The sequence below is a fragment of the Onychomys torridus genome, chromosome 15, assembly GCF_903995425.1.
Source record: "Onychomys torridus chromosome 15, mOncTor1.1, whole genome shotgun sequence".
In the NCBI taxonomy this organism is placed as follows: domain Eukaryota; kingdom Metazoa; phylum Chordata; class Mammalia; order Rodentia; family Cricetidae; genus Onychomys; species Onychomys torridus.
In genome coordinates, this window is record NC_050457.1 from 31290128 (window position 1) to 31316709 (window position 26582).

At 41.6% G+C, this 26582-nt stretch overlaps 1 protein-coding gene across 1 annotated transcript in view; it reads right to left on the minus strand.

Moving 5' to 3' along the window:
* Positions 1-791: 791 nt before the first annotated feature.
* The window catches only part of Zswim6 (zinc finger SWIM-type containing 6), a 179804-nt gene continuing 154013 nt past the window's right edge, over positions 792-26582 (minus strand). Inside the window, exons 5-14 of the mRNA XM_036207028.1 lie at positions 24518-24697; positions 20387-20563; positions 19965-20111; positions 16957-17103; positions 15042-15302; positions 10214-10349; positions 7312-7469; positions 6488-6651; positions 4752-4833; positions 792-3479 (exon numbers count right to left, since the gene is read on the minus strand). Of these exons, the coding sequence (XP_036062921.1) occupies positions 2617-3479; positions 4752-4833; positions 6488-6651; positions 7312-7469; positions 10214-10349; positions 15042-15302; positions 16957-17103; positions 19965-20111; positions 20387-20563; positions 24518-24697 (2315 nt within the window). The 3' untranslated portion in view covers positions 792-2616. The remainder of the gene's footprint in view (positions 3480-4751; positions 4834-6487; positions 6652-7311; positions 7470-10213; positions 10350-15041; positions 15303-16956; positions 17104-19964; positions 20112-20386; positions 20564-24517; positions 24698-26582) is intronic.

Below are 26582 nucleotides of genomic sequence, written 5' to 3' on the forward strand. Positions count from 1 at the left end.
TGCAGTCTTAAAAAGCAGGGAACTCGGGCACGTGCTTCACCATGGATGAACCTGGAGGACCTATGCTAAGAGAAACAGGCCAGTTGCAAGCAGACAGATTACTGAACGGATTCACTTAGAGGAAGCCCTCATCCAAAGTAACTAATTCGTAACAATAGAAGAGTAGACAGGTATCAACCAGGCACTGGGGGAAGTTGTTGTTCCACTCTGCAAACTGAGAAATTTCTGGTGATCTGCTGTACAATTATGTTAACATATTGTACTAAACTATACACTTAGCAGTGCGTTTTGTGGTATTTTGAAGTGTACACATATACACACTACATTTTTACCTTTCTGTACACAGATCTTTGATAGAGATAGTGTAGTACAGGTATCTATACTGAATGTATAGAATTTACCCCTTATAATGGAATTTCCTTTATAAGCACATATACTTGAAAGCCTTACATCCTTAGCATTTATTAAACATACAAAGTATTTATCATCCTAAATTAGTCAGAGAGAGATGATGAACTGTACAGACTGAAAAGAATTCAGCTATTGTCTCATTTTTATCTTTGAGGTCATTTGATTTATATCCATCTTCTATACCAAGCAGACAGCAAGCTCTGGGCTCTAGTTTTGTTCATCATTGTATCAATCCCTAGGGTCTAGGAAAGTGCCTGGAATACAGTACATAAGTATTGAGTGGATGAATATAATTGTTATTAAACACTCAAGATGCAGCAACATCAGGCTGATCATCACCCAACTCAAGTGGAACAAGAGACACCATAAAGGAGGCAGAATCAACTTTCAAAAAACTAATTTTAATCAAAACAAAAATTGTTGATCATTAACAAGTTTATAAAACAGTGATTTAGTTACATAAATAAATTGATATCAGTGTATCAAATCTTAATTACTTTCAACTTCATGAGCATGTTTACATGAGTGACGAAGTACAACCTTTTTTTTTTTCTTTTTATCTATTATAATAAATAAAATGGAGCGCATGAAATAGTTTTTCTAAACAAAAATACCTACAAACATACCTCTAGCATGTCCTCTAGTGAAGGGAACAAGAGACACGGGACAACTTTTGCACCAAAACATAAGGTTGCTTTAAGAAGCACAAGGTTACAGGACCATCAGCTAAAGGAAAGACACTACACTGTAACCAAGGTTGGTATTTTAATATAATCAACAGTTTGGTAGTTACATCTCCAGTTTGGTTATTTTAAAGCATTAAGACAAGGCAAGATAGAAGGCTGCTTTTGTTTGAGTAATTCTAGAGAAAATAAAATATATTAAAAAGAAGAGAGAGAACTGAAAAGTAGAACAGTCATACCTACACAACTTTCTGTCCTGCACAAAGTCAAAATACCTATGCAGAATAGATATATACTATATATAATGTTATCTGTGCACAGACGTTAGCTTATTAGCTCACTGCAAAGGCGTAATGGATCATGTCAATTGTTTTGGAAAACATTTTGCGTTTTTGTGTCAAAAGGATATTTTAAGTTTCCTAGGCTAGGAGGCACGCACCCCAGTTCTGGCATACTGTATATTCTTAATGCTAAGGCTTGCTGCTCTGGCTGTGTATTGTCCCTCTTTATTCGAGTGCCTGTTACAAGCATGTGTGGTGTAGTGGTTGTTGGTGTCTGTGTGTCTACATATATATATGTATACAGAAGCTGTATAGATATATATAGGTATGGAATCTTCCCAATAGAGCTCAGTCCAACTGCGCAGTCCGAAGGTGGCTCTGCAGATGCCCAGCACAAAGTTCACTGCCTGAGCCAACCCCGGAGCGAGGCGTACTTTTAGTCCTTCTGATAGGTTTTCTCTCCATTTTTTGTTTTTGTTTAAAACCAAGCTACTGCAGCTTCAAGTATTTTGCATTACATAGAATATTTTTTATAAATTAGTTAATGTTATATTTTCAATATTCAGACATATACTATAATATATATACAGTACAATAAATGCTCTCATTCTTTTTTTTTTAATTTTTTGGATAAATCCCTGAGAATGTATGTTGACAGTCGCTAAGTCTCCACATGCACAAGCATCGTGTGCCATGCTTCTGGACGAACAGCACTGCAAAGCCACGTGGGTCAGCCTTTCCACTATAGTATTTCGTTTTGTTGGTTTGTTAACTATGCTGAAAATGTGAAGGTGAATTACAAAGGAGTAAAGCTGAATCCATTCGAGGTACTTATCACAGGATGGAGGTGTTCTGTTTGGTTTTTAAAGCCATTTCAATTCTTTTTTTTTTTTTTTTTTTTTTTTCTTTTTTTTGAGGCTGTGAACGTATACAGAAAACAGGAGAGCTGTGTGGACCTCTGCCACTTGACAACATATACTCAGTGTAAACCAAACCTTCTCAACCTCTCTCACACAAACCAGTAAAAAAAGAATTAAAAACGAAAGGAAAGAAAAGGGAAAAACTTAAACACACACACAAACTTTCACAACATGACAATTTTAGTCTGCAAACGCAATATAACTATACACATATAATACCGGTGTGGCTCTGTTCTTTAAGTTAAAAAGGGTACAAAGGCAGGCTCAAGTAAAAACAAACCATCCCCCCACCCCACCCCCCACCCATTCATACAAGTTCTATCAACCAAACCTCTCCCGAACCAACATCATCAGTTTCTTTTTGCCTTTGTAGATTTGTTTCAGGTTGTCAATAAACTGTGTAAACTGAATGTGTCCATCGTGTGCCATGAGGAAGGTCTCTCGGGCCTTGCTGAGGAACTCTATGAACTCACTATAGTGCCGAGGACTGATGTGTGTGAGTCGTGAGTGCGTTGTGTTGATATAGGCCCCAATCGTGGCATCCAGGAGTTGCCTCAAAGGGGCTTTGTCCAGTGACATGAGCTTACCAGAGTTCCTCCTTCCGTGAAGTCCCACCATGCCAGGAGTGGTCAGAGTGCACCTGCGCAAAATGTCTGACAGTACTGTTGCACACTTGACACTCTTGACCACCAGAGGTATTATCGCTGCAAGCTCATTTTTACCAAGGGAGTGACTAAGCGCACAGGCCCACAGGACGTCATTAATGGCAGGGTGTGTGTCCTGATTGTAGCTCAGGTTGAGATGGGTCATGGCCAGTGTAGCCAGCTTGTAGGCCCTCATGGGGTACCCCCGGTGCTCCATGTACCGCGCGATTGTAAAGAGCTGCGTGTAGCTCATGCCGGTGGCAGCAGCATCGAGGACAATTTGGTACGCCGTCTCAAAAGCTATGTGATCCTTTTCACAGAGGGTCAGTGCAGAGAGGGCGCAGTTCTGCGGGTCCTTCATGGCGCACTGCAATGCCAGCGTCCGGGCACTGCTGGCCAGCTTTTCCTGCTGGTGGCAGTCCAAGTGGAGGCGGACTATGGTGCTGTTGGACATTACAGTGGTCGCAACAATACTCGTGGCCTCGGTGGGAGTAAAGAGGGTAAACCAGCTCTGCATGATGCTGTCCAGGGCATAAACACCTGCAAGAAACAAGCAAGCCCCATTACCAAACAGGAAGGCTGGACACAGGCTCTGTTGGCACTTTTAGAACCGATGCTCACATTGCTAACCAGCACAGAACAGGAACTAGACCAGAAACCCTGAAGGTGATGTGCCTGGGAGAAGCCTTTGAGAGTAAGGTTACATGCGTTGTTATTCTGGAGTGCCTGAAAGGAACGTGAACTTCCGGTAATAAAGACACAATCCTCTCGGCGGCTGGTATTTGCACGGCACTGCTTGCCATTTCAGACACTGGTTTTTACTAATGAGGACTCGCTCACTGGGGCCTCTTGTCAGTTACACACTACAGAACTGGAGGGAAAGAAAATAGGTAACCTTCACCATACAGCACAAAACCTTAAGATCCACAATCAAGAAAATATCACCCACAATCAAGAGAAAGAGAGTGAGTACAAGTGGACCAGCAGATGACACAGGCACTGAAAACGGCCTGTACAGTCTTTAACTCTTTGTACACAGACCCACATACTCAAAGCAGATGTCTACCTTGTCACAGAGGCAGAGGTTTGGGCACTTCTAAAAGCCCTATCACCTTTACACTGTCTCAGCAACAGAGCACTGTAATAATTCAAAAGTAAGTTTTATGTGAGATCAAATTCATGATTTATGTTACACATGAGTAAAATAATAGAATATTTTACAGTATCTGCTATCAGTATCTAGACACTCAGGGCAGTGTCTTCCCAGCAAGAGGTGTGCTTCCTTTTGTGATGCAAACAGGAAGACAGTTTCAACAGCCACCACTGCTTGTGCTGTGTTCTTTCTGGGACACAGCAGTTTTGTAAATCCTGCAAAGGGGAAACCATAGGCTTCAAGAGCCCTATAAATCACAGCTGATGGACAGCCAGAGTATTCTCTTATGGCCAGCTACAATTTCTCCTGCACTTCAAAGTTCACCCAAATCACACAAAGTGATCATCCTCTCCCTGCTTCTCAGATGAAGAAAAACCTCAGCGGAGTACGATGGCCATCAGAACTGAGCAAAATGTGCTTGTTCACTGCTTCCCTCCATTTACAGCAAGAGGCTGGAGCTGCCGGCCCACTGTGATAGTTTAGAAGCAGTGTGTAAGTAAAGGATGGGGTCTGGAGCAGAGAAGGGAACCCCTGGTGGGTGCTGGAGGGGGGCAGGACCTTGGGGAAGTCAAGGCACCCACCAAAGGTCGCTCCGAACATGAGATGAAATCCTACTGAGAGCACCCACCCACCAGGCTTCTCCTCCAAAAGTTACCTACCAACTTCAGTAGCACATGTCACTAGCCACCGCACCATTTCTCGCCGGCGCCAATTGAGGGTGGACAGTGTCATCCGCATAACCTGTAAAAGTGGGGTGACAAAATGTTCTGAAGATAATTTTATGTGGATGGGGGAAAAAAATCCGATTTACCCCACAGTTTAAAATACTAGGCAGACTATCCTCCCAGGGGACCAGAGAGCATTTATATTAAAGATCTGCATGTCTGTTTGGAAGCCCCAGCCAGCACTTCTGATACTAGCCAGATGTGACATCCTGGGAATGTCATTCAATGCCTTTTCTTTCTGAGTCAAAGGACGGGGTTAAAAAATTCAACAGAGTCTGGACCCTCTGCTTCTAGGACTTGATATCCAAGGTTTCTCATGGGGGGAACAAAAAGACATGTGTGGGTACGATGTACTCTAGAACAGTAACTCTGGCTATTCCTTCAATCTCTGACCATGATGGTAACCCGAGATCTATGGAAAGAAACCATCTTTGACATCACTGCTGATTTCTGCTCCCTCCTACATTCTATTAAGAATTGCCAAGATCACCTCATGCACCTCTTCACGTTTATAAAAATATCTAGTATCCTAACACTGTAAGGCCTTAGAAAGGGCCTGCGGGATTCTTCTTAGGTTCTGAAAGAATGGGGTAAGGGATGAGCAGTAACTGATCTGCCATTTACCCAGAATTCCAAACACAGAGAAACCACATTAATGTTTCTTACTGCATCGCACTCTGAAAGTAACAAAAGTAAGTCAAATAACAAGAATGTATGTTTAAGAAAATAAACTCAACTCGGGTTGGGGATTTAGCTCAGTGGTAGAGCACTTGCCTAGCAAGCGCAAGGCCCTGGGTTTGATCCTCAGCTCCAAAAAAAAAAAGAAAAAAGAAAAAAAAGAAAAGAAAAAAGAAAATAAACTCTACACCACACTTAAAAGCAACCTTTGTCTGTGCTCATGCAGTACCTCATGTCACAGTGGTGCCTGCATTTCCCACTGCATTAAACATTACTAATACATCACTGAAAGGAAGAATCGATAACTTAGAAAACAAATCAATAGCCTAATCAGGGCCTTCTAATTCCCATGCTTTAGGGAGGGTGTAACCACTTTTTAATGAGAGAGAACACAATTGTTAGCACAGGTCTCAGGAAGGAAGCAGAAGCAGCCTGTGGTTCCGGTTGGTACCGTAACCTGCGCAGGAACTGTACGGAAGCAAAAGTCACCTGTGTGACGGGCTCCACGTGTCCCTGCCACTGCCTGCTGCTGCACTCTGAAACTGGAACCAGGCTGACTGTCCCGCCTTTACCTACTCTCCTCAGTGTTAGGAAAAGGAGACAGAACTGGCCGATGCAAACATCAGTAAGAACGCAGACTGCCTCTGAAAAGCCAGCCCTTACACCTGAAGCTTCACTGCACGTGCTACCTTTACTCCGCTCTCCGATCAGCAGTAGTTCTCCATTCATTCACAAGAGAACCAGGAATGTTAAGGCTGTAATTCAGGAAAAAATGTTTTGAAAGTTGAGGACACAAGTAAGGATTCTAACTGTGCGGATGCCATAGCCCAGACTAAAATCTGGCTGAGCTGGAAGCGAGCAGAGCTCTGAAAGACAGTGCTGTCTAAAAGTCCGTCACACTTGGGCTCTAGGGAGTCACTAAAAACTGAAAATGAACACAACCCTTCGAGGGCTGTTAGCAGTGGTCTTTGTGCCCCAACAAGGACCAGTACCTGCAGGCCCAGCTCCAGAGACACTTTCAAAAGGGTGATGTCTGGCAAACTGTCCATGAGAGTTGCTATTTTAAATGCATCCTGGGCAAGCTTAAAGATGTGTGATGAGGAGTGAATGTTTTTCTGGATGGATTCTAATACTGTTTCCAGCCTCCGGACGTCGCCTGCAATGAACGAGGGAAAAGCAAATCAAACTGAGTCAAATGTAAGGTGGAGCAAAATCAACGGAGAACGGCCACACGTCCACACACAGACACACAGAGGACAAAGGACATAAAACAAAAGGCACATGCTCATTCACCTGGGGTGCTCACAGCTGCTACAGATGTTATGACTAAGTGTCTCACAGTCACTGCACAGTCCATAAATAATCTCAGCATCACATAAATATGGGCTGAGACACACCCTCAGTGACTAAAAGCAGATATAAACCAGAATCAACCAGCATGGGGGTGGGAGGGACTCGGAGCAGAAGTTCTCCTAGCTTCTGCTTATGTATTGAAGACTTTAAGGACAACGAAACCAGCCAAATCTTTTGTTCTATTCCTAAAGCTCAATGACTTAATGGTTTTGGTTGGGGGATGGTGTTGCATGGTACGTAACATGACACAGGTAAAAACAAAGCCAGGCTCAAATGAGTGGCACCCATTTGCCTCCAGAGTAAAGGTGGAAGTCATTCTTTCTAGAAAGATTCTTTGGGACTTACTTGACAGTAATCCCACTGTGGAGAATTGGATTTAAAAACAATTAAAAGGAAGGTTTTCTGGGTAAAGACAAGACAGTGCAAACCAATGAAACAATGAGGTGTTCAGACATCACACTACCTTTGGCCGCAGTTAGCATGGTGGACGCCAGCTCACACTGCTGGGATTCAATGTGGCTTAAGGTGAACCACCGAGGGTATCGGTTGGGGACAACTGATGCAATGTGGTGGGGGCGGGTGAGGTCTCCTGTCGGAGCAGTAGATTCCAATACTAGTAACCTGTAGTGCGAGGGAGAGGAAGGGTCATTCAGTGTTATGTGTCCATGACCCTGGCCACGATGACCAGCCAGAAGCCAGAGTCCTGGGTAGACAGAGAGATGGATGCTGGTCCAGGCCTGAATTCAGGGGAACTGTACAGCTCACCTTGCTGATGGCTCCCTGCTCAAACCTAATGATTTCCTTTCATCCCTTAGCACCACTAAGAAAACTGTGACACATTCAGGGAAATTCAGACCCACAAGAAATATGAAACATCTTTTCATTACAAACAAACAAACACAACAACAAAACAAACCAGGCAGTGGCGGCGCATGCCTTTAATCCCAGCACTCAGAGGGGCAGAGGCAGGTACAGCTCTGTGAGTTCAAGGCCAGCCTGGTCTACAAAGAGAGTTCCAGGACAGCCAGGGCTACACAGAGAAATCCTGACTTGAAAAACAAAAAACAAACAAAAAAGGAGTAAAAATGGATACTTAAGACTGAGATTACAACAGAGGGCACTAGATAAAAATCTTAACTTGTTAAAACACAAAAAGGAAGAAAAACAAAATGACCTCCTTTCTATACATTCATAATTTCTAACAGAATTAGTTCCTATGACTTTAGGAATCTGAAGTCAGCCTATGTTCTACCAGCCAGAGGCTGAACAGAACTGAAAGTGAATTTATAACTTCTGACTCCAATCTATGGTGACAATAAACAATTTTTGAAAACAAACCACATTAGTGATTTCTCCGATAACTGGAATAATGCCGTAAGAATCACCAACACACTGGCTTCATTAGCCCACTGGCATTAGTGACTATGAGATCAGAGCTGGAGATTGCCAGTTGGAGAATGATGCAGGCCCCAGGCCTATTCGGACAGGCCAAATGGATCACTCGCTCTGTTTTTACTGAGTCAAAGAGATGTTAGCATTGCAGAATGTGGTAAGACAGAGGATGAGAGAGTAAGAACTCTGGCAGATTTGCTAATTCAGTGTTTTACAGAATTCAGGAAAGCCCTGGCAAGAATCCTGCCAGAGCTGCTGCTACAGAGGAAAGTCGTCAACAGTCCTGGGAAGGCGAGAAAGGGAGGGGGAAGCTGCCCTTCTTTGGCCCCTCTCTCTCAGGACTAAGAAGCAAGCATGAAAGCCACATCTCTTGTGAAGTGCCCTGGTGCCTTCCCCACGCCCCATCCACAGAAGGCCTCTGGGCAAGATATAAGGAGCAAGCAGGAGAGGGTGGAGGAGAAGGCAGTCCCCTGGGCCCTGCCACCACCCCCTTGCTCACGTTCCCGGCACTCATCAGGGCAGTAGATTCTGTCACATAAGCCCAAACCACACAGAAATGTGACGCTATTTCACCCTTTATGGTGGTAGTAGCCACAGTACCTGGCGGTATCATAACATTAACATTCTTCCCCTTAAACAAGAGTGGAATTCTTAGGATCAGAGTAAGTATACAGGTGCCTCTGTCCCCAGAAGACTTCTATTCTACTTTCTAAAAATGGGACTTTAAACCCACTTATGAAAGTATGCTCTAAAATATAAAGCAAGTGGTATTAAACAATTTATGGAAGAAATTGTTGCTCATCCTAGTTACTGACTTAGATTTTGTCAAGTTAAAGATCAACCAAGTATTAGAATGTTCCTCTAATAAATGCCTGATGTCTCCAGAGGTCTAGAAATGCATGTGAAATTACATGTCAACCCTGAAACAGTGACACAGGTGTGTACACACACACACACACACACACACACACACACACACACACACACGACCCTCACCCTGCACAAATATAATGGCACAATTGATTAGCACCTGGTACTTACACAAGTATAAGACAGAAGATGTAAGAGTAACTTTGAAGATGCTGGTAATTCTTAGGAAGGATTCATGTGTCAATCTTATATCGATTACAGACAAGGATGAAGTTTCTTCTTATGGGATCAAACCTACTCAAGCTTTTAGATCTAAACAGTGCTTGTCTTTAGTCTAGTATTAGAATATATAATCTGAACTTTCCATTAAAAACTTAAAAGTGATTTATCTATTTAAAAACGCAAAAGGGAAAAGACTAAAGCTTTCCAAATAGCAGATGTCCCCCCCCCCGCTACCCCCGCCCCTTCAGGCTCTTCAAGTTAAAACAGGCTATACACAAGATTTCAAAATAGGCTCTTAAGAGCACGTCAAAAAGTATAAACCTTGAGCAAATTCATGATAAAAGCAATTAATTGGTGAATTAATTTTTCAAAGGGAAGTGAGAATAAGCCAGTGAGTTGGCAGAGACCATTGTCATTGCCATGACCAAAAATCCTGAGGAGGAGATGGAAGCCGTGGAGCTGAAGTGGCCAGATCCTGAGAGATGCCTAGCAAGGATTCCTTTACCACCAGACACATCCCATCTGGCCTCCAGCTGTGCACTGATGTGTCCTGCTGGTGCAGGGGCCTTCCTGTGCCTCAATGTGGACTCACAAGTGTCAAAGTCTGAAGTTGTATTCGATTCCCAAATTCTACCATCAAGAGAAAAGGTTATGATGGCCATAGTCTAACAGCATTAAGAAAATGAGCAGCCCCCCTTACTGTAAAGCAAAATCAAAACACAACAAACAGATTGCCTCACAACCCTTCAGGAAGCAAATAAGTCCTCTCTCTAGCTTCTCTGTGACCGCAAAGAAACGACTGACCACGAGGTCAGCTGATGGCTCCCGGCTCCCATGGGGACTGCAGCCCGTCTCTCCGTGCCCGGGCTCTGGGTACATACCGCATTGCTCTCAGTGCAATTTTGTATGCCAGCTCAGCATCGTGAGGTAGGAGGGAGGTGAAGAGATACTTGGCAAATGTGTGCATTGGAACACTCTCCCGATGGATGATTTCACCTAAACCACTGTATGGTCCAGCTGTGGAAGAAAACACACACAGTTTACATTCCAAAAGAACAAGCTAACACTTCTTATTAACTGTATTTCAAATTCTTTATGCAAACTTATACCTAATTTAAACTGTATTTCAAATTCCTTATGTAAATTTATACCTCATCAAGTTAAGAATTTGAACTAAGTAACAGTAGAAAGAAAGAAATTCTTAGTCAAAAGGCTCTTAAGGGCACAGTACCCAATATAGGCTTCACATCATGCACAGTTCCCCAAGTGTCCCATTGCTAAAATAGGAACCACAGAACTAAGGCAGAGGCCACACACAGCACAAAGACCAATGATAACGAGGCCCTCTGAAACACAAATCCTTGCAGAACTTAAGAAAGTTCTTTCTTGGTACATGTTAACAGAGGATCCAGATACAGAAATGCACAGAAGGCTGCTTAGCTAAGGGACCTGTGTCTTGACCCACACAGTTTAGAGCCATAGACATGCCAGGTCCAGAAAAGAGCTCAGTCTTACATATGGGAGGATACTGGGCCCTCAGCACAGACTCAGTACACTACTGCTTCTAATAAGCAGAAACAGTAATTCCACAAAGTGATTAATAAGAAGTTACCCATTTGGTATTCACTATAAGCAAAAGGGAAACATTAAAATAATGGAACTGTACTCTTCTGGCTCCAGCAGGCCAATTTTGAAAGCAAAATCACATTTAAGCTGTCAAAACTCATTTCTTAGTGAATTCTGACAGGTGCGGTGGCAGCACTGGTCCCCTGTGTGCTCCCCAAATGCTTCTCTCAGAGGAAGTACAGACTTCAGCTCTGAAAGGAAACCACAGTGGTTAGTTCTAACCCTCAGCACTGAGGTGTTCTGAGGTTTAGTTCCTGTAAAGTGTTTAATAAATTAGTTTCACGTCACCTTTGGGTAACATTTGTCTCATGGTTTCTAGAATTATGAGCCATGACACTGCTGCTCAGGGGACAAAAAACATTTGTTTTCCATGAGAAAAACTAGTCTGGGAAAGAGTCCAAAGTGCAAGAAATGCAGATCAGAAAACATGGTGAGACAAGTTTACCAGGCTTGGTTTTGGGCAGGAGCAAGATACATTCTAGAGTGATCCAGAAGTCATTTTATAATTCAATTCTCAGGTTAGTATTTTTAAGTTACTTACTATTTAAATATTTTGAAAATCAAACACAACTCATTTTAACCTTAACAAACATAATCTATGACACATTTCTAATTTTGCCAAATCTACTAATCTTTGCAAGACATTTCAAAATGTTTAGTAATACAGTATTTGTGAAAAGTAGATATTGTTATATGTGTACCCTTTGTTCAAAAAGCAAAGTTACATTACTGAAGTTACTGTGATGAACTAGATGTGTATGAATCTCCAAACTCATATAGTAAAATTCCTACCCCAATGTGAACATATTTGGAGACACAGACTCTTTTGGAAGTAATTACATCTAATGAGATCCTCGAAGCAGGGCATTGAACTAACAGGATTAATGCCCATTTGCCCAGCTATGAACTCAGTGAGCTACAATAATGACTGGCCTGGCAGAATATGCCCACTCACTGGGGCAATAGTGGTACAAACATCATGGGAGTACGCAACCACTCTCTGACTGGATTTAAGGCCCACTCCACAAGCTAAAACCCAAGCCTGGGTCTGAGAACCTGTGCCTAAACAAGCCACAGACCTCAGGGGAGAACCTACTACTATTACTCTGCCAAAGCGGCCTAACACTCATTGACTCCTAATGACTCAGTACAGTCATAGATGAAGTGTATCTTTCAGCCCCCGTCACAGAAGCTTCTTTTTGAAGTAGATGGCAATTAACAGAGACCCACAACTGTTCAAAATGCAGAGGATGAGAAGCGGACTGAAATGATCAGCCCTAAATGGGACATTATATCACAGCCCTTCCTCCCTAGGGTTAGGGACCACTGTGGAAGAGGGGCAGAAGGACTAGAGCCAGGGCAGTGATGACCCCAGAGGACGAGCTTTCTGGACATAGCAATGCACTTGTCCTGACTCACAGCAGCGGTAACAGCATGGCAAGAACTCAGTGGGCTCTAGTCAGACACAACACCAGCACAGAGAGAGGAGTAGCATACAGTCCCAGCCCTAGCTAAGAAGCTACTGACAACTGACAGCTGCTGGGAGAGAGCCAGCCAGTTTCTTTAGGTTACGGCCCCTGGTGGACTGCCCTGCTCCATGGAAGGCCACGCATCCCAGAGTATACAGGAGCAGCACAAACTAGACACAAAGTTGGGTATGCAGGGAAGGGGGGCAGGGACCTGGGAATGGTTGGAGGAGGAGGAGTCAAGAGGACTCAAAATTCCCAAGGAGTGGGGCGGTGGTGGCACACGCCTTTAATCCCAGCACTCGGGAGGTAGAGCCAGGCAATCTCTGTGGGATTGAGGCCAGCCTGGTTGACATAGCGAGATCCAGGACAGGCACCAAAACTACACAGAGAAACCCTGTCTCGAAAATCCAAAACCAAACAAACAAAATTCCCAAAGAACTCATTTTTTAAAAAGGGAGGGAAAAAAAAAAAAAAAAAAAAAAGTAGGCCAAATAGCTTGTTCTGTCTCTGTCAAGTGAGGGCAGACAGACGTCTTTGCGCAGAAACTCAGCCCTCTTGAGAAGCAGAACTGGTCAACACTTTGGTCTTGGATTCCAGTCTCTGTGAATTCCTAAAACACTGTTAGAAATAAAAACCGACTGCCTACATCACCTGTCTATCCCATGTCGATACAACAGCAGGTGACTGAAACCTCCTATTATACTTCAGGACAAATTATAGCCATCTATATTGCAGACTACCCATTTTCTTCACTCTTCCTCCACTGCCTTCTAGAGGTTCCCTTTAAACCACTAAGTTACCTTTTTTATTATTCGGAGAAAGCCAGAATACATATTCAACAAGTAGAACACTAAGTTAGGTATTACAGAGTTACTTTTCAATTAATAATGGCTATAATCCCTGAATTCAAGTGTACTATAAATAACCAAACCCTAACATCTGGCATGAAGTTTCCCTAAAGGTACTTCTCTAATGTGTGACTGAGCCACCAGTGCCGTGGTCAGGACCAGAGTCGCACTCATCAACAATACAGTCACTGCTCCCTCTTCTCAGGTGTCCAGTCTGCAAAGAAATTCCTGACCCTCCTGAAGAGTACAAATGCATGGAGGACTCCATGAGCTCATGGAGTCAACTCACTACTGGAGTTTGTTATCTTCGGTATGTACAGAAATGGCCCAGCCTTCCTACGACTGCTCCAGTCCTATACAAGCTACTCTCTCTTGGGCTCTAAAAGGGGAGGAGGCAATGGTAAGTCAAAGCCTCACCCACTCCCCCATTTAGACAGAGTTCTTATATTAAAAAGTAGTTAAATAATCAGGATTAGTCTTGAAAATAGCCAGGACAGGCCTTTTCTCTTTTGTGGTGATATTTTGTTTGTGTTCTAACAAATAAAGCTTGCCTGAAAATCAGAAGGAGAAGCTAGCCACAAGTTAACCATAGAGGTCTGGAGGTCTGTACAGACAGACAGGAAGTGATAGAGCTGGGCGGAGAGAGGAAGTGATTTCTGCGGAAGATTTTGTAGGGGTAAGAACTAAGGGCTTGCTCTCTGCCTCTCTCATCTTTCAGCTTTTACCCCAATATGTGGCTCTGGGTTTCTTATTAAGACCATTTAGCAATTTGTGTTACAATCTTTATATATTAATAAATAAATTATAGTAAGAATGACAAATTACAGAAAAGTACTTCAAAATTTAAAATTGGAATTTCCCCCCCAAAATGAAGAACCATATTAAGGCTTAGTTTAAGAACATTTTCCCTTTTAAAATGTATAAGTTATAATATGCTCGAAAAACTATTTTCTCTCAAATAGAACTTTAGCTTTGGACAAATTACAAGGTTTTAAATAGTATTTTCTCTAAAGTGCGTAGCTGTCTATGATATAAAATGTCAGCACACTGTACCTGGCAATCACAGAAAAATCCCATCATCACAGCACACATCTCACAGAGAAGCAATTTCTACCAATAAGTCAATTAATTTTGTATGTACTAAGTTATACTCATTACACTTACCTTTCTGAGAAAACATTATCAATAGTGTCAGCTAAAATGTAAGCTTAGGAACTTTAAATTACCCAGACCTTATAAAATCAAGGGGACTCACCTTTGCTTCAGATAGTCTACAAAGCCTTTTCCTTGGTGACCCTATGCCTATGAATCCTGTGACGTTATCAGAGAGCAGCAGAAAAACCCCTAGTCTTCAGTCCTCTGCTGGCCAAGAGGCCAGATGTGTGTAACAGCTAATGAATCTACAGGAATGCCAACCAGTTTTTTTATTTACATGATCAAGCAAATAGGAACATGGGTACCAATAATATGTCACTAAATAGCAATATTGCATAAACCACAGAGCATGAATAAATAGTCTTTTACCAAGAAAGTGACATTAAATGGGCTGATTTCAAACCAGCTATCCTGTATGACAAGCTAAATCAAATGAAAAAAACCTAAATAAACATCTGGCTCTTAAGTCGGTTGACAGGCTTCTTAGTTGAGCCTGGTTCTAATGCCGTGTAATGATCTCTAACAGGACGCCCACCACACTCAGTGCATCCACACGGTGCTCTGAAGAGAACAAACATTAGTACATAGACCAGGCCCCTGCATCATGGTACCTTCTAGGAGGAAGACGGCTTGCTTGCGAAAAACTTTCACCAGTGTGTCATCCAGTTCAATTTCCTGAAGCTTCGAAATGAGCTGCTCTTCATTCCGGCAAACCTTCTCTTGTGTGTACAGCCCATCAGGCATGATCCGCTGCTGCCCAAGTCCTACCAGGGCTACTTCCACAGCCAGTGTTACATAGGACTCCCCTTCTTCTAAGAACTTGTGTGCAGGCAGGTGATGGTATTCCAGGGACTTGCACTGGCCCACATTTTCTATAAAATGCCATAAAAATGGACTTAAGTTATATCTGATACAAATTATATGTTCCCATCAGTACTAGTGAATGAACTGACTTAATTTTGAGAAAGCCAGAACATCCAATTTGTACATTAAAATGCATAGCTTTCTAGGCCACACTCCTGCACCCCTGTTTTTAGAGACAAGGATTTCTCTGTGTAGCCCTGGAATTCTCTCTGTAGACCAGGCTGGCCTCGAACTCACAGAGATCTGCCTGTCTCTGCCTCAAGTGCTGGGATTAAAGGTGCGTGTTACCACTATCCAGCTAACGTATTTTAAACAGTTACTATGGATGATAAAATATGTATGTTTTGTGGGATTAGCAATCTTTTTTGTCATTAAAATGAGATACCAAAGAAAACTATAGGTGTAAGAAAATATGGTACTAAGAATCTTAAAGAGTAAAAACAAATATTTTAATTAAACAAAAGTGAAATTACATGCTACCAGTTATAAGACTCATTATATTTCATAACCAATATATGCTAATAATAAAAACTTAAAAAAATTACATGACTATATCTGTACATTTTAAAGATTGACATGAAAAAATGTTTTCATGCTTTTACTATAATACTAAAATTTCCAGCAAAATAAGTAAAGAATACAGGGTATATAATTCAGTTTCAGGGTCCTTTTGTTATTCAAGGTCAGTCAATGACAGAGAACCATGTTTTCTCTGTCCAGTAGCCTCAATTTGAGATTTTAACTTCAGTCATCCAACTCCCAGGGAAACGTGAATCTGGACTGACATCTGCCACCCTCCCAACAGAACCTGGGTCACTCCCGACTCAGGAAGGCAACTAACTCTCAAGGGCAAACCTGAGATGGACAAGGTAGTCAACCATGTTTCATCTCGTCCTAGAACAAACGACTAATCTTCACTCTTGCTCATCCTGCCTTAGGTAACCTTTGAAGGGATGATTTTCAATTCCCAAGAGATCAAAGAGAAACCTCCAAACATCACTCTTAAGGAACGTACGCTGCCAAACAAATGTGAAAGATATTTAATAGTTCCCTTTTAAATTAGACTATTTAAGACACTTTTCATGCAAAGACAAATTTGAAAAGCAACTAAATATTCTAGTCCTGAATGTTATGGGCACAGCCTTACTTACTTACTTACTTACTTACTTAGTTTATATCATAATCAAGGTTGGACAAGTCATAAATGCTACTAAATTGTTAGGGTAGAATCATGTGCCAGAACAGGGTATTTTTTTTTTTGGGTCACTGACAAACACTGCCAGACTGAAGATTTAATTCACTGATTCTGAAGATTTTCTTCTTGGGGGAAGATCACCCAAGGCATGAGTGCCCACTTTCTAGCTCTCACAACCCATAGATACTATTAAAACTACGTGGTTTTATAAAATATACTGTAAGGGATAGAGAGATGGTTAAGCAGTTAAAAACACTGGTTGCTCTTCCAGAGGACCTGGGTTCAACTGCCAGCATCCACAGGGCAGCTCACAACTTTCTGAAACTCTAGTTCCAGGGGATCTGACACACTCACACAGACATACATGCAGGCGAAACCCCAAAGGACACTGTAAAGAAAAACACAGACGAGCATCCAAATTCTGGGTTTAGAAAAAGACAAGAGCCAACAAGGGTCAATGGCTTTACCTGTAAAATCTGAGAGCCCAGAGAAGCCTTCATCCTCAGTGTGGCAAGCTTCCATGAGGCTACTGAAGAGAGTGCCCACGGGATCTAGGGGGTGTCCAACCCAGCCTTCCAGATTGGTTATTGAGGTTATGCTTTTATGGGGTAGTTCTGTTTAAAAAAGGAATTGAGACATGAGGAGAAGGGAGATGAAGGGAGAGAAGTAAAGGTACTACAGACCGGTTTAACAGCAGCATTCTGAAAAATTAATAATTCAGATAGAAAGCCCCTTTAGTTAAGAAAAAAAAAAATCAGTGGAATGGTACTATAACCTCTACCTTGTGAGCTGTTTTGAGTTGTAAAGGTTCATCTACCAATCAATATAAATGGTACTTAGGTCCAGGAATGGCTCCCTACATCTGTTGAACTCAAGTGTCCAACATCATGTGCTAATATTCACAGTGCTGTCATATTGTAGAGAGACAGGGAATCCTGAGTTTTTTCCTAAGAAGCTAAGCATCCCACCATCTTTGCTCCCCTGAGAGTGTCATTAGAGATGCTAAGGAAGCCTGGACTCATGGGTTGGGTCTACAGCTGTGTTTTCACATTGTCAGTGCACCGGCACGCACTGAGTCATCTCAACGAAGAACGAGAGCAGTGACCTCCTGGGTTTGACTCAAACCCCAACATAAGCATTGTTTAATCACTCCCATTACTTCACAGCAGCTCTCCTTTCTGTGAGAGGCATTGGGTGGACTTTGGCCAAGGGAAAACTACGGCACAAGGTAGATGTAGACTTTGACAAAATGTTATTTGTTCATTTTCTCCACAGAATGTTAGCTCTTCCACATTCGAGTTCCGAGGAAAAACCTTGCAAATGTCTGACACAACCAGCCAAAGAGTCATCCCATAAATTTACCATTTCTTCAGAGGCCTTCTGATTTTACATTATTAACTCTTAGCACCTAAGAACCGCACACAAAAACTTGTTCAAGTCGGGACCTAGCATCCTCAGAGAGGTCACGGTTTCCTTGATCTCTGCCACTGGCTTTCACATGCAGAGCAAGTATGAGGAGAGACACACAACAGTGATCTTTGCAACAAGAAACTCTGACTGACTGACAAAACTGTGTGTAGACAGACAAATCTATGGGCAGGTAAGAGCCATTTAACAAACACATTTTCTTTCAGATTCAGTTAACAAATCATGCCAGTGGGTACTAAAGACACCAGACAGCACATTTCCTAACCTTGGTCCATTTACAACGAACTGTAATGCACACCTTGGCCTTGAAAGCAGATAGAAAGCTCAGTCTTTAATATTAGGACAAACAGTAACAGCAAATCAGGGACAGGGACAGATGCAGATACACAGTCCTAGCAATACTCAAGAACTGCCTGGAACAAGTGTCATCACTTGGAGGATGACAGATAAATCTATCTGAGATAGCCCAGGCTTGGCTATAGCATAACTGACTCCAAGACAATCACAAGTCTAGTCCAATGTGAACTGCAGTTACTTCAACAGTTTTACACTTTGTGTTCCTTAAGTAGAACATTTTTACAAAACAGAATTAAAAACCTAACATTCCTCAGAAAAATTTACATGGTTTCTAAAAAAATAAAAAATTAAAAAAAAAATCAAACAAACATCATGAGCCAGTTCTCTACATTAAATGGAGTACTATCCATCCACTTAGCCTGAAAGCTATCCTTTACACTATTCAGAAGCAAATGCCCTGGGCCAAAGATGATCTGTGTGTTTAGCAGAAGTAGATTTCAGAAAAGCTTTCTACAGGGCCCAGCAATGCATTTTGGGAGAATGAGCAAAGCCATTGCATATTGAGACTATTAACATTCAAGTCCCATCTACACTTCCCTTTCTATGGTTCAAACTCTAACCCTGGAATTATTTCCACTGTGACTGGCAGCGCCAGTCCACACTCCTAATACTTCCAACATAGAGGGAATTACAAGTTACAGCCAGCACTTGCTCCAATTTCCAACCCATTCCAGAAACCTTTAGTTATTTATTTGTACTCAAGGTGGGTAATCTGAGTATCAAAGGATTAAAAACACAACTAAGAACAAAAGCCAACAGTAACTAGAACTGTTCTTAATTTAAAAAAGGTGGGGGGCAAAACCAAGTCACCCCAAGAAATGTTTGCCTACAGAAGGAACAAAGAGTACTCAATCAGTAAAAGCAGATCCATCCCATATCTGGTCAGCAAGCTAAGAACCCAGTTAACAGTCTTTGCCATTACTATTACCGTGCTTATTCACACTTAGAAGATTTGTAAATGGAGATAAAGACAAGTTAAATGTGTCCTGTCAGTTGACAGCTCATCAAACATCATTCAAGCATAGAACTTGAAAAAACAAAACTGGGAGTTCACTTTTAGTAAATAAGTCCTCAAACACAAACAATCATTGCTATAAAGTTACAGAATGCCAGACCTTAAGACTTTCTGAAAATTAGTTGGTTTGCTCTTAGTGGCTCTCAGAGACAGACCCTCTGCAGAGACCTATGCCGAAGAGTGATCTCAGCACCGAAAAATAGTCATGGACTAAGGAGTGTCCACCTGCAATCTACTGCTGGGATTCAAGGATGGGCAGCCACTGTAGAGTTCTCAGTGTTAGAACTAAACACTTATGCACAAAAGAAGGTATTTGGCTTCCATGAGATGATCCAGACATATCACCAACTATTCCAAAAGTAAGAATCTCCTTAAAGAATTATCCTTAAAGATTTATTTCTTTCAATATCCAACCAAAATGATTTAAATTTTATCTTTACAGATTTTCTCAAATTTAATCTTTTCCTTTGTTTCTACCTCATATGTATGGGTGTTTTGGCTGCATGAATGTCTATGTATCACATGAGTGCATTATCAAGACTTTTTAAGAGTGGTGAGTAAAGCCATTTCTATGGCTGTGCTTTTAAAAATCTATCTCTTCTAGCAGAACATAAGACCAAGTTACATCCTCGCCAAGAATCCCACTCCAATAGAGACAGCCTCCTCCACAATCACCTTTTTTTTGAGTCCGGAACATCTCCAACTGTCTCTGTTGTTGTCGTCGTAATGTGTTCACAATAGCTATTGCTAATCTCAGTGCTTCTCTGGGGTACCCATGGGAACGCAGCGCGTCCACTCTTGCACAGGCTGTAGGAACGTGTTCTGCAACAGAAACCCAAAGCGGGTAAAGTTGCCACTGTCCGACACATCCATAAAAGCAGGCTAATATGATAAGATGATTCTCCCCAAATAACATATAAGAAGATATGGGAAACCATTTCTGAACTCGGATCTGAATGAAAATTTCAGCCCCCTTTGCCAAGCATTCATCCATCTCCCACTGAATGCCTCAATTCTCTACCTCCCACTCCAATAATGCTATAGAAACTAAACAAAGAAGTAAGTCATGGAAATGTCTTTCCGGTTTGGCCACTTACCATGCCAGAGGGGCCACCCTCGGGAGTCAAAGAGGGAGTTTTCAGTGTCGTCATGGTAACAGTAGTTGGTGTACAGGTCACTGCTGATAATGTGCTGCAAGTGGCTGTCTTGCCAGTGGAGATCACATGCCTCGATGGCTCTTGTGAACACTGTCCGATGTGGCCTGTTCGATGAATCTGTTTTTTCCACAATTCAGAAAGCAGTGTCAGCTATTATTCATATGTGAATAAATCAGTCATACCATTCTGTGGCCAGATGTTCATGAACACACCCACACACACTGTCCTGCACCCCCTAAGCAGAAGGGTGAAGGGTGAATGAATATTCTCACATCCTAAATGCTAGAAGGCCATGAGCCTAAAGAGCCTCCAGTCACTCACTTGTTTTTACCAAACCAAACATATTGCAGCCATTAAAAGCTAAGTTAAAGGCATCCTGCAAAATGAATTGTCAAGTCTAGTCTCCACGCCAAATATACTCAAAAGAGGCACTCGGCTTTAAAAAAAACCTAACCATGTGAAAACTCACTGCTCCCCACTTCTGAGGTGCTGTGTTGGGCTGCCCCTGATGGGATCAACAGCTCTCACAAACACTATGCAAGAGATGCGACACCAGCCATGGAACCTTTCAGGAAGATGCAGTCAGCCTTAAAAAATATGCATAAGGGTTGTGCTTTTGGTTGTATTTTTTAACTATATTGTGCGGTTTTGCACAATTAAAACTATTATGCTTCTTGGGATATAATGATTAAATGCCACTTTATATCCCAAAGGGCATAAATGCATATGTTTAACATTTCACAAAGCCACACAACATAGCTACAAAACAAACCAGCGCACTTACCTTGCCCCTACAGGCTGTCTCCTGACTCCTGGGCAGGTTCCATGACTGGTGTGATGTCCCCAGCATAATGTATGCCGGGGCATCACAAGAGAGCAGAAGCATACAGTCCGAAGGGGGTTCAAGGTTCAGGACCTGACGAAGAAAAGAAATGTTTGGGGAATAAAGGATGTTCTCACCTCAGCTCCGTGGATTATTCAATTCCTAAAGAGACTACAGGTGCTCCCGCCCCGCGGGCCCCGGACTCTAAACTTACCTTCAACTGTGGCACAAGTATCCACTAAATCGTGGGGTAGTAAAACTATACTTAATTTTGATCAAGTATAGTCCCCTTCACTGCTCTCTGAGACTCAACTAGTTAAGGAGCAAACTATGGCGCATCCTTAATGGCAAGGTTCATCTTCCTGCCCCTGACCCTTTGTGTGAGCACATACAAGGCAAACCACAGACAGTGAACGCAACTGAGAGAGGAAGAGCCTAGAGAATTCCTCTATCTGTCCTCTGTCATGCTGGGGGAGGTGAACAGCAACAGAAACACACAGCCAGGCACTGCCAAGCGTCCAACACACCCCTCACTACAAGTTTAGCTAATGTGGCCACTTGCAATGGTGGTTGGCAAGCCTATCAAAGATATTCAGGTTGGTCTCACATCAACGCTGTTATCCATATCTAGAAGAAGACATACCGAAGTGCACAGAGAACAGATAAAGAGACGTAAGTGATCATCTGCTGTGGCTCCCACAAAATTGGAAGGCTGGGCCCAACTTGTAATAGCCTTTTGTCAAGCAAAATAAATGTGCTCTTCCCAGGAAGAGACCCATTTTGGGACCTCTCATAAGCAAATGTCCCAAAATCCAAGTATCCTATAGATGTTTTTTAGTGGCCTTAGCATTTAGTTTATTTACTTTAAATTGCAGAGGTAAAACCAAAAAACTAAAGAGACTTCAAAATAGCAACTTGCTATTATGCACACTATAAAAGAGTCAGTTAAGGGTCCAAGTACTACCTTGGCTCTCTGATACCAATACAAGCACATAGTGTGGTGTCATTAGAAGAATAAATTGCACTGTTCCGGTTTCATAGCAGCACAGCTTTTAAAATTGGTTTGCTCCAAGATACCAACAGAACCGATAGTCACAAAAAGGCTGAACTCTCCCAAAACTATATTTAAATGATCATGAAGGCCATATCACACGAGAAGCACAAAACTGATATACACAAATTCACAAATATTAAAAAATTAAGTGTCTATAACAACACATTGGAAATTTGGGAAAGCCAAAAGGGAATAATTCTTTTTTTTCAAACACCTACAGAAAAGAAACCGGCTTTCTACTGAAAGAGTATAATCCAGATGCTGTTCACTAGCTACCAAGTCACTCTAGCCATGGTGGGCATCAGAAGCCCTACATGTGCACTCTTAACATGTGTATATGAAACACATCTATCCCACAGGCACAGTGACCTCAGTGTGATGCTGTGGCTTTTGTCCCCCAGTCCCTAGGCTCCAGAGAGGTATTCAGATATGAGTAAACATACCCTCTGCGGGATGATAACCAGGCACCGTGGGAGAATGGCTCTTCTCAGAACCCCTCAGAAAGGGCTGTGCGTGTTCTGGTAAAAGCAGACATCCTGGTGCCTTTCAGCACAATTGCTACAAGTACTGCCTTTGGAATACAGACCAGGATTTACAATGCCTAGACCAAATTGTAAGTGAAATGAACTGTCGTGTCCTGGAAGCCAGATCCCTTTTTTAAATATGTTGGTGTTTTGCCTCCTTGTGTGTCTATGCCCACAGAGGCCAAATAGGGCATTAGATCTCCTGGAACTGGAGTGACAGATGGTTGTAAGCTACCATGCAAGTGCTGGGAACTGAGCCCTGGTTCTCTGCAAGAGCAGTGAGTGCTCTTGAGTACTGAGCAATGTCTCCAGACCCATCCCAGTTTCTAAGGCCTACAGAATTTTCATATTAAACCTAAAGTAGCATTATAAATAGAAAGTAAAATGCAAAGTGTAGCACATCAAAGTAGCAGTCCCTCAAAATAGCAGCAACCAAAACTCAAAACAAAGAAAACCTCCAATTATAGAAACGAAAGATTAAAGGTCACCTATGGGGACATCAAAGAACCTTTCCCTAGCAATAAGAAGAATGAATGTTGACCTATTAAACCTGACAACATGGGGGAAAAATGGAGATCTGAGGGGTACATTTAATTATTAAATAACATCACCATGAGCATGATATAGATAGGGTGGACTTCAAATACTGGATTCCCAAGGTGAGCATCTCCAGTTAAAATAAAGCCTGCCAATCATCTTCCTAGTCCCTGAAACCTCTTTTGATTGGACTAGTCCCTGTGGACTTTCTTTGTAAAGACGGAGACCCTGTTAACAACACATTGGAACTCTGCACACTGCATAGCATCTCTTTCAGGAACATCAGCTCCTCTGTGGCCAGCAGAGGATGTATGATTCTTGGTCCTTCCAATGTTGATTCCAATCTTGCTTCTATCATATGATTTAAATCGCTTTCAAGTCCCCCAGCAAGCATAAAGTCATGCATGAATACTGGTATGAGTTAGCGAATGATAGCAGATTTGTCCAAGACTTAACAAGTTCAGAATGCGATTCTGAAAAAGACCAGAAAATTCAGCAACATCTCAGACAAGAAAGTCAAGCTAAAGGGTAGTTTGTTTTTAAAGGATGGAAGAGAAACTGAAATAACAGGATAAAATATTAGATGGTTCTGCAAGATTGGGGAGCATTTCTTGGTCATCTCAGAGACTGAAGGGCACTATTTACCTACTGGGGGGGGGGGACAGAAAGACTACATAATCTTTCACAGTGAGAAATCTCCCTAATGTAAGTGACAACAGTATCACAGGCCCCTCCGTTTCACATCTCCTTGTTATAATCTAAATCTAGGAAACTTTTAATTAAATACACAATAGCCCAAGTACAAATTGACCAACAAAGCCAGAGATCCTCAAGTCTCTCAACACTATTTTACACAGGAATATATTACTGCCCTACTCTATATTTTTAATTAAGAAGTAAAATTCAAACTAAACCATTAGGGGATCATTTTAATCCACATCAGTACATAAGAACATCATATCCTTCTGCAATGTGTATAAAAAATAATGTTCTCATTTAAAATAGATGCACACATTCAAAGTAAACATGTATCGCCCTTGAATTAAGTAAATTCCCACATTCATTACCTGTTAACATTACAAACATATATGAAGAAGCAGATGAGAATGGGCAGGATGCCACCGTGGACTCACCTTGGTTGGCATTTGCACCCTGAGGCAGGGCATTGGTTAGGTTGGGTAATTCACTGCCATGATTTCCATCCTCCCATGGACATACATCAACACTGTTCCATTTCTTCAGCTGTTTTAGCCAGCTGGCCTTCTGCTCCAACTTACAGTGGGGGTTTAAAACTATACACATCCACAGAGCACCTGATTTTTAAAGAGGACAAAGACATTTCAAAACATTACAAAAAAGGTTCAAGGCTAACAGCTTAAGAAAAATTCAGAATGGCTTCAAGATGGACAAAAGTCCGTCACTTCTCCTAATTTAAGACAACATATAGCCTAATGTTAAACCAAAGAACTAAGTGCTGTTACACATGAAAATGAGATGTATTTTACAAGTTCTAACTATAAGTACCTTCTTATTTGTATTATACTTTACACATAAAAGTCAATAATATAAACAATCCCAGGGTTCAATTTCAACACAGAGTGTACACATTAGCCTTTCAATACATGATTCTAAATCATTCTTTCCCCGAATTAAATTTAATTTCAAAGATTGCCTTTATATAATAAAATTATACAAAGAATATATAAGAATAAAATTATACTATGAACACAAGTTTCCTAGTCTCCTTACAAGATTTATTATTACAAACATTGTTTATTAGTATCCATAATTATGTGTGCGTGTGTACACACATTCTCATGCATACACACACAAACACATATGTAAATGGAGTAAAATCATTTAGGCTTTGAAGTCAGTAAAATAAGTATTTTACAAATAAAACGCAAAGCCAGGCATAGTGACACACAGCTGTCTTTTGGGAGGCTAAGGCACGAGAGTCACAAGTCTAAGGAAGCCTGTGGTGTACAGTGAGTTCCAGAGCAGTCAAATACCATCTCAGAGACAACCAAACCAAACCAAACCACAATCAGTTCCATTAAGCACACTTTCCTAAGCAACTGAACAGGTACCAGTCTTCATATAATCACTAAATGCTAAGACACATATTAATAAGTATTTCTCTAAGTGTTTCAAAAGAAAAGTAAAAAATGAATGCAAGGGAAAGGAATAACTCATAATTTAAATAATAAGATAATGGTGAATTTATTATGCTTTCTGCAGAGTTTAAAAGAGTAGTTAACACAAATATTTCACAAATTTTACAGTAGTAATTTCTAAATAGATAATACCGATTCCCCCAGAGCATTCACAATATGTTTTCTCTAGGAAGGCATGCACAAACATTTGTGCTTTGATGGTTCTCTGTCCGCTGGGTAAAATAAAGGTAGAATGAAAGAGATGAACACTATTTTCTTTGACCAAAAGTACTGGTTGACTGTCTTTCATATTCAGTGCCCCTAATACTATAAATATAATTTAAATAAAATACACAAAGTTTGTAAAAAAAAAAAAAAAAGCTTCAGCTTGTCTAACAATCTATATTTTAAAATTTTCAAATGCCATTTAAAAACAAAAGAGTCAGCCAAGATGGAATCGACTCAAAGTGTCTCTTTCTCTCAATGATTACAACTAAAAACTCTGGACAAAATAAAAAGCAGTAACCCGAGGACTCTGAGAAGTAGCCATCAGCAAGCTGGCCGAAGAGAAAAATAAGGCCGTAAGTGACCCAGAGGGCTGTTCCCCATCACCCCGCCCCATTTCCTCTGGATTTGAATACCATTAGTAACTTCACTCAAGGAACTGCGAAGGGGCACATGCATGGAAAAATGGAAACTTGGCTTTCCCCAGCGCGTATTGGAAAAGGAGAGCACCCAGATCAGAGTTGCTGAGGAGGGATAGCCAAGTCCTCGGCACAGCACGCACATGAGACAGAAGCAAGGCAGAACCGGCCAAGGCTCTGACCACTGACACTGCTGTCTTCATCCAAAGGTGTGAAGAGTTATGGTCCCGTCACCTTAGTCAGTTGCTTGTTTTAATTTTTTCACCCTCTAGGGGTGAAAATTTTCATAGAACCCTGACTCTTACAATAACCAAACTGTCCAGATTCTAAAATCTTGGCTAGCAAAAAACCAGGAAAATGTGTCAACTCTCAAGAGAAAAACTCAAGAGATGTCAAGT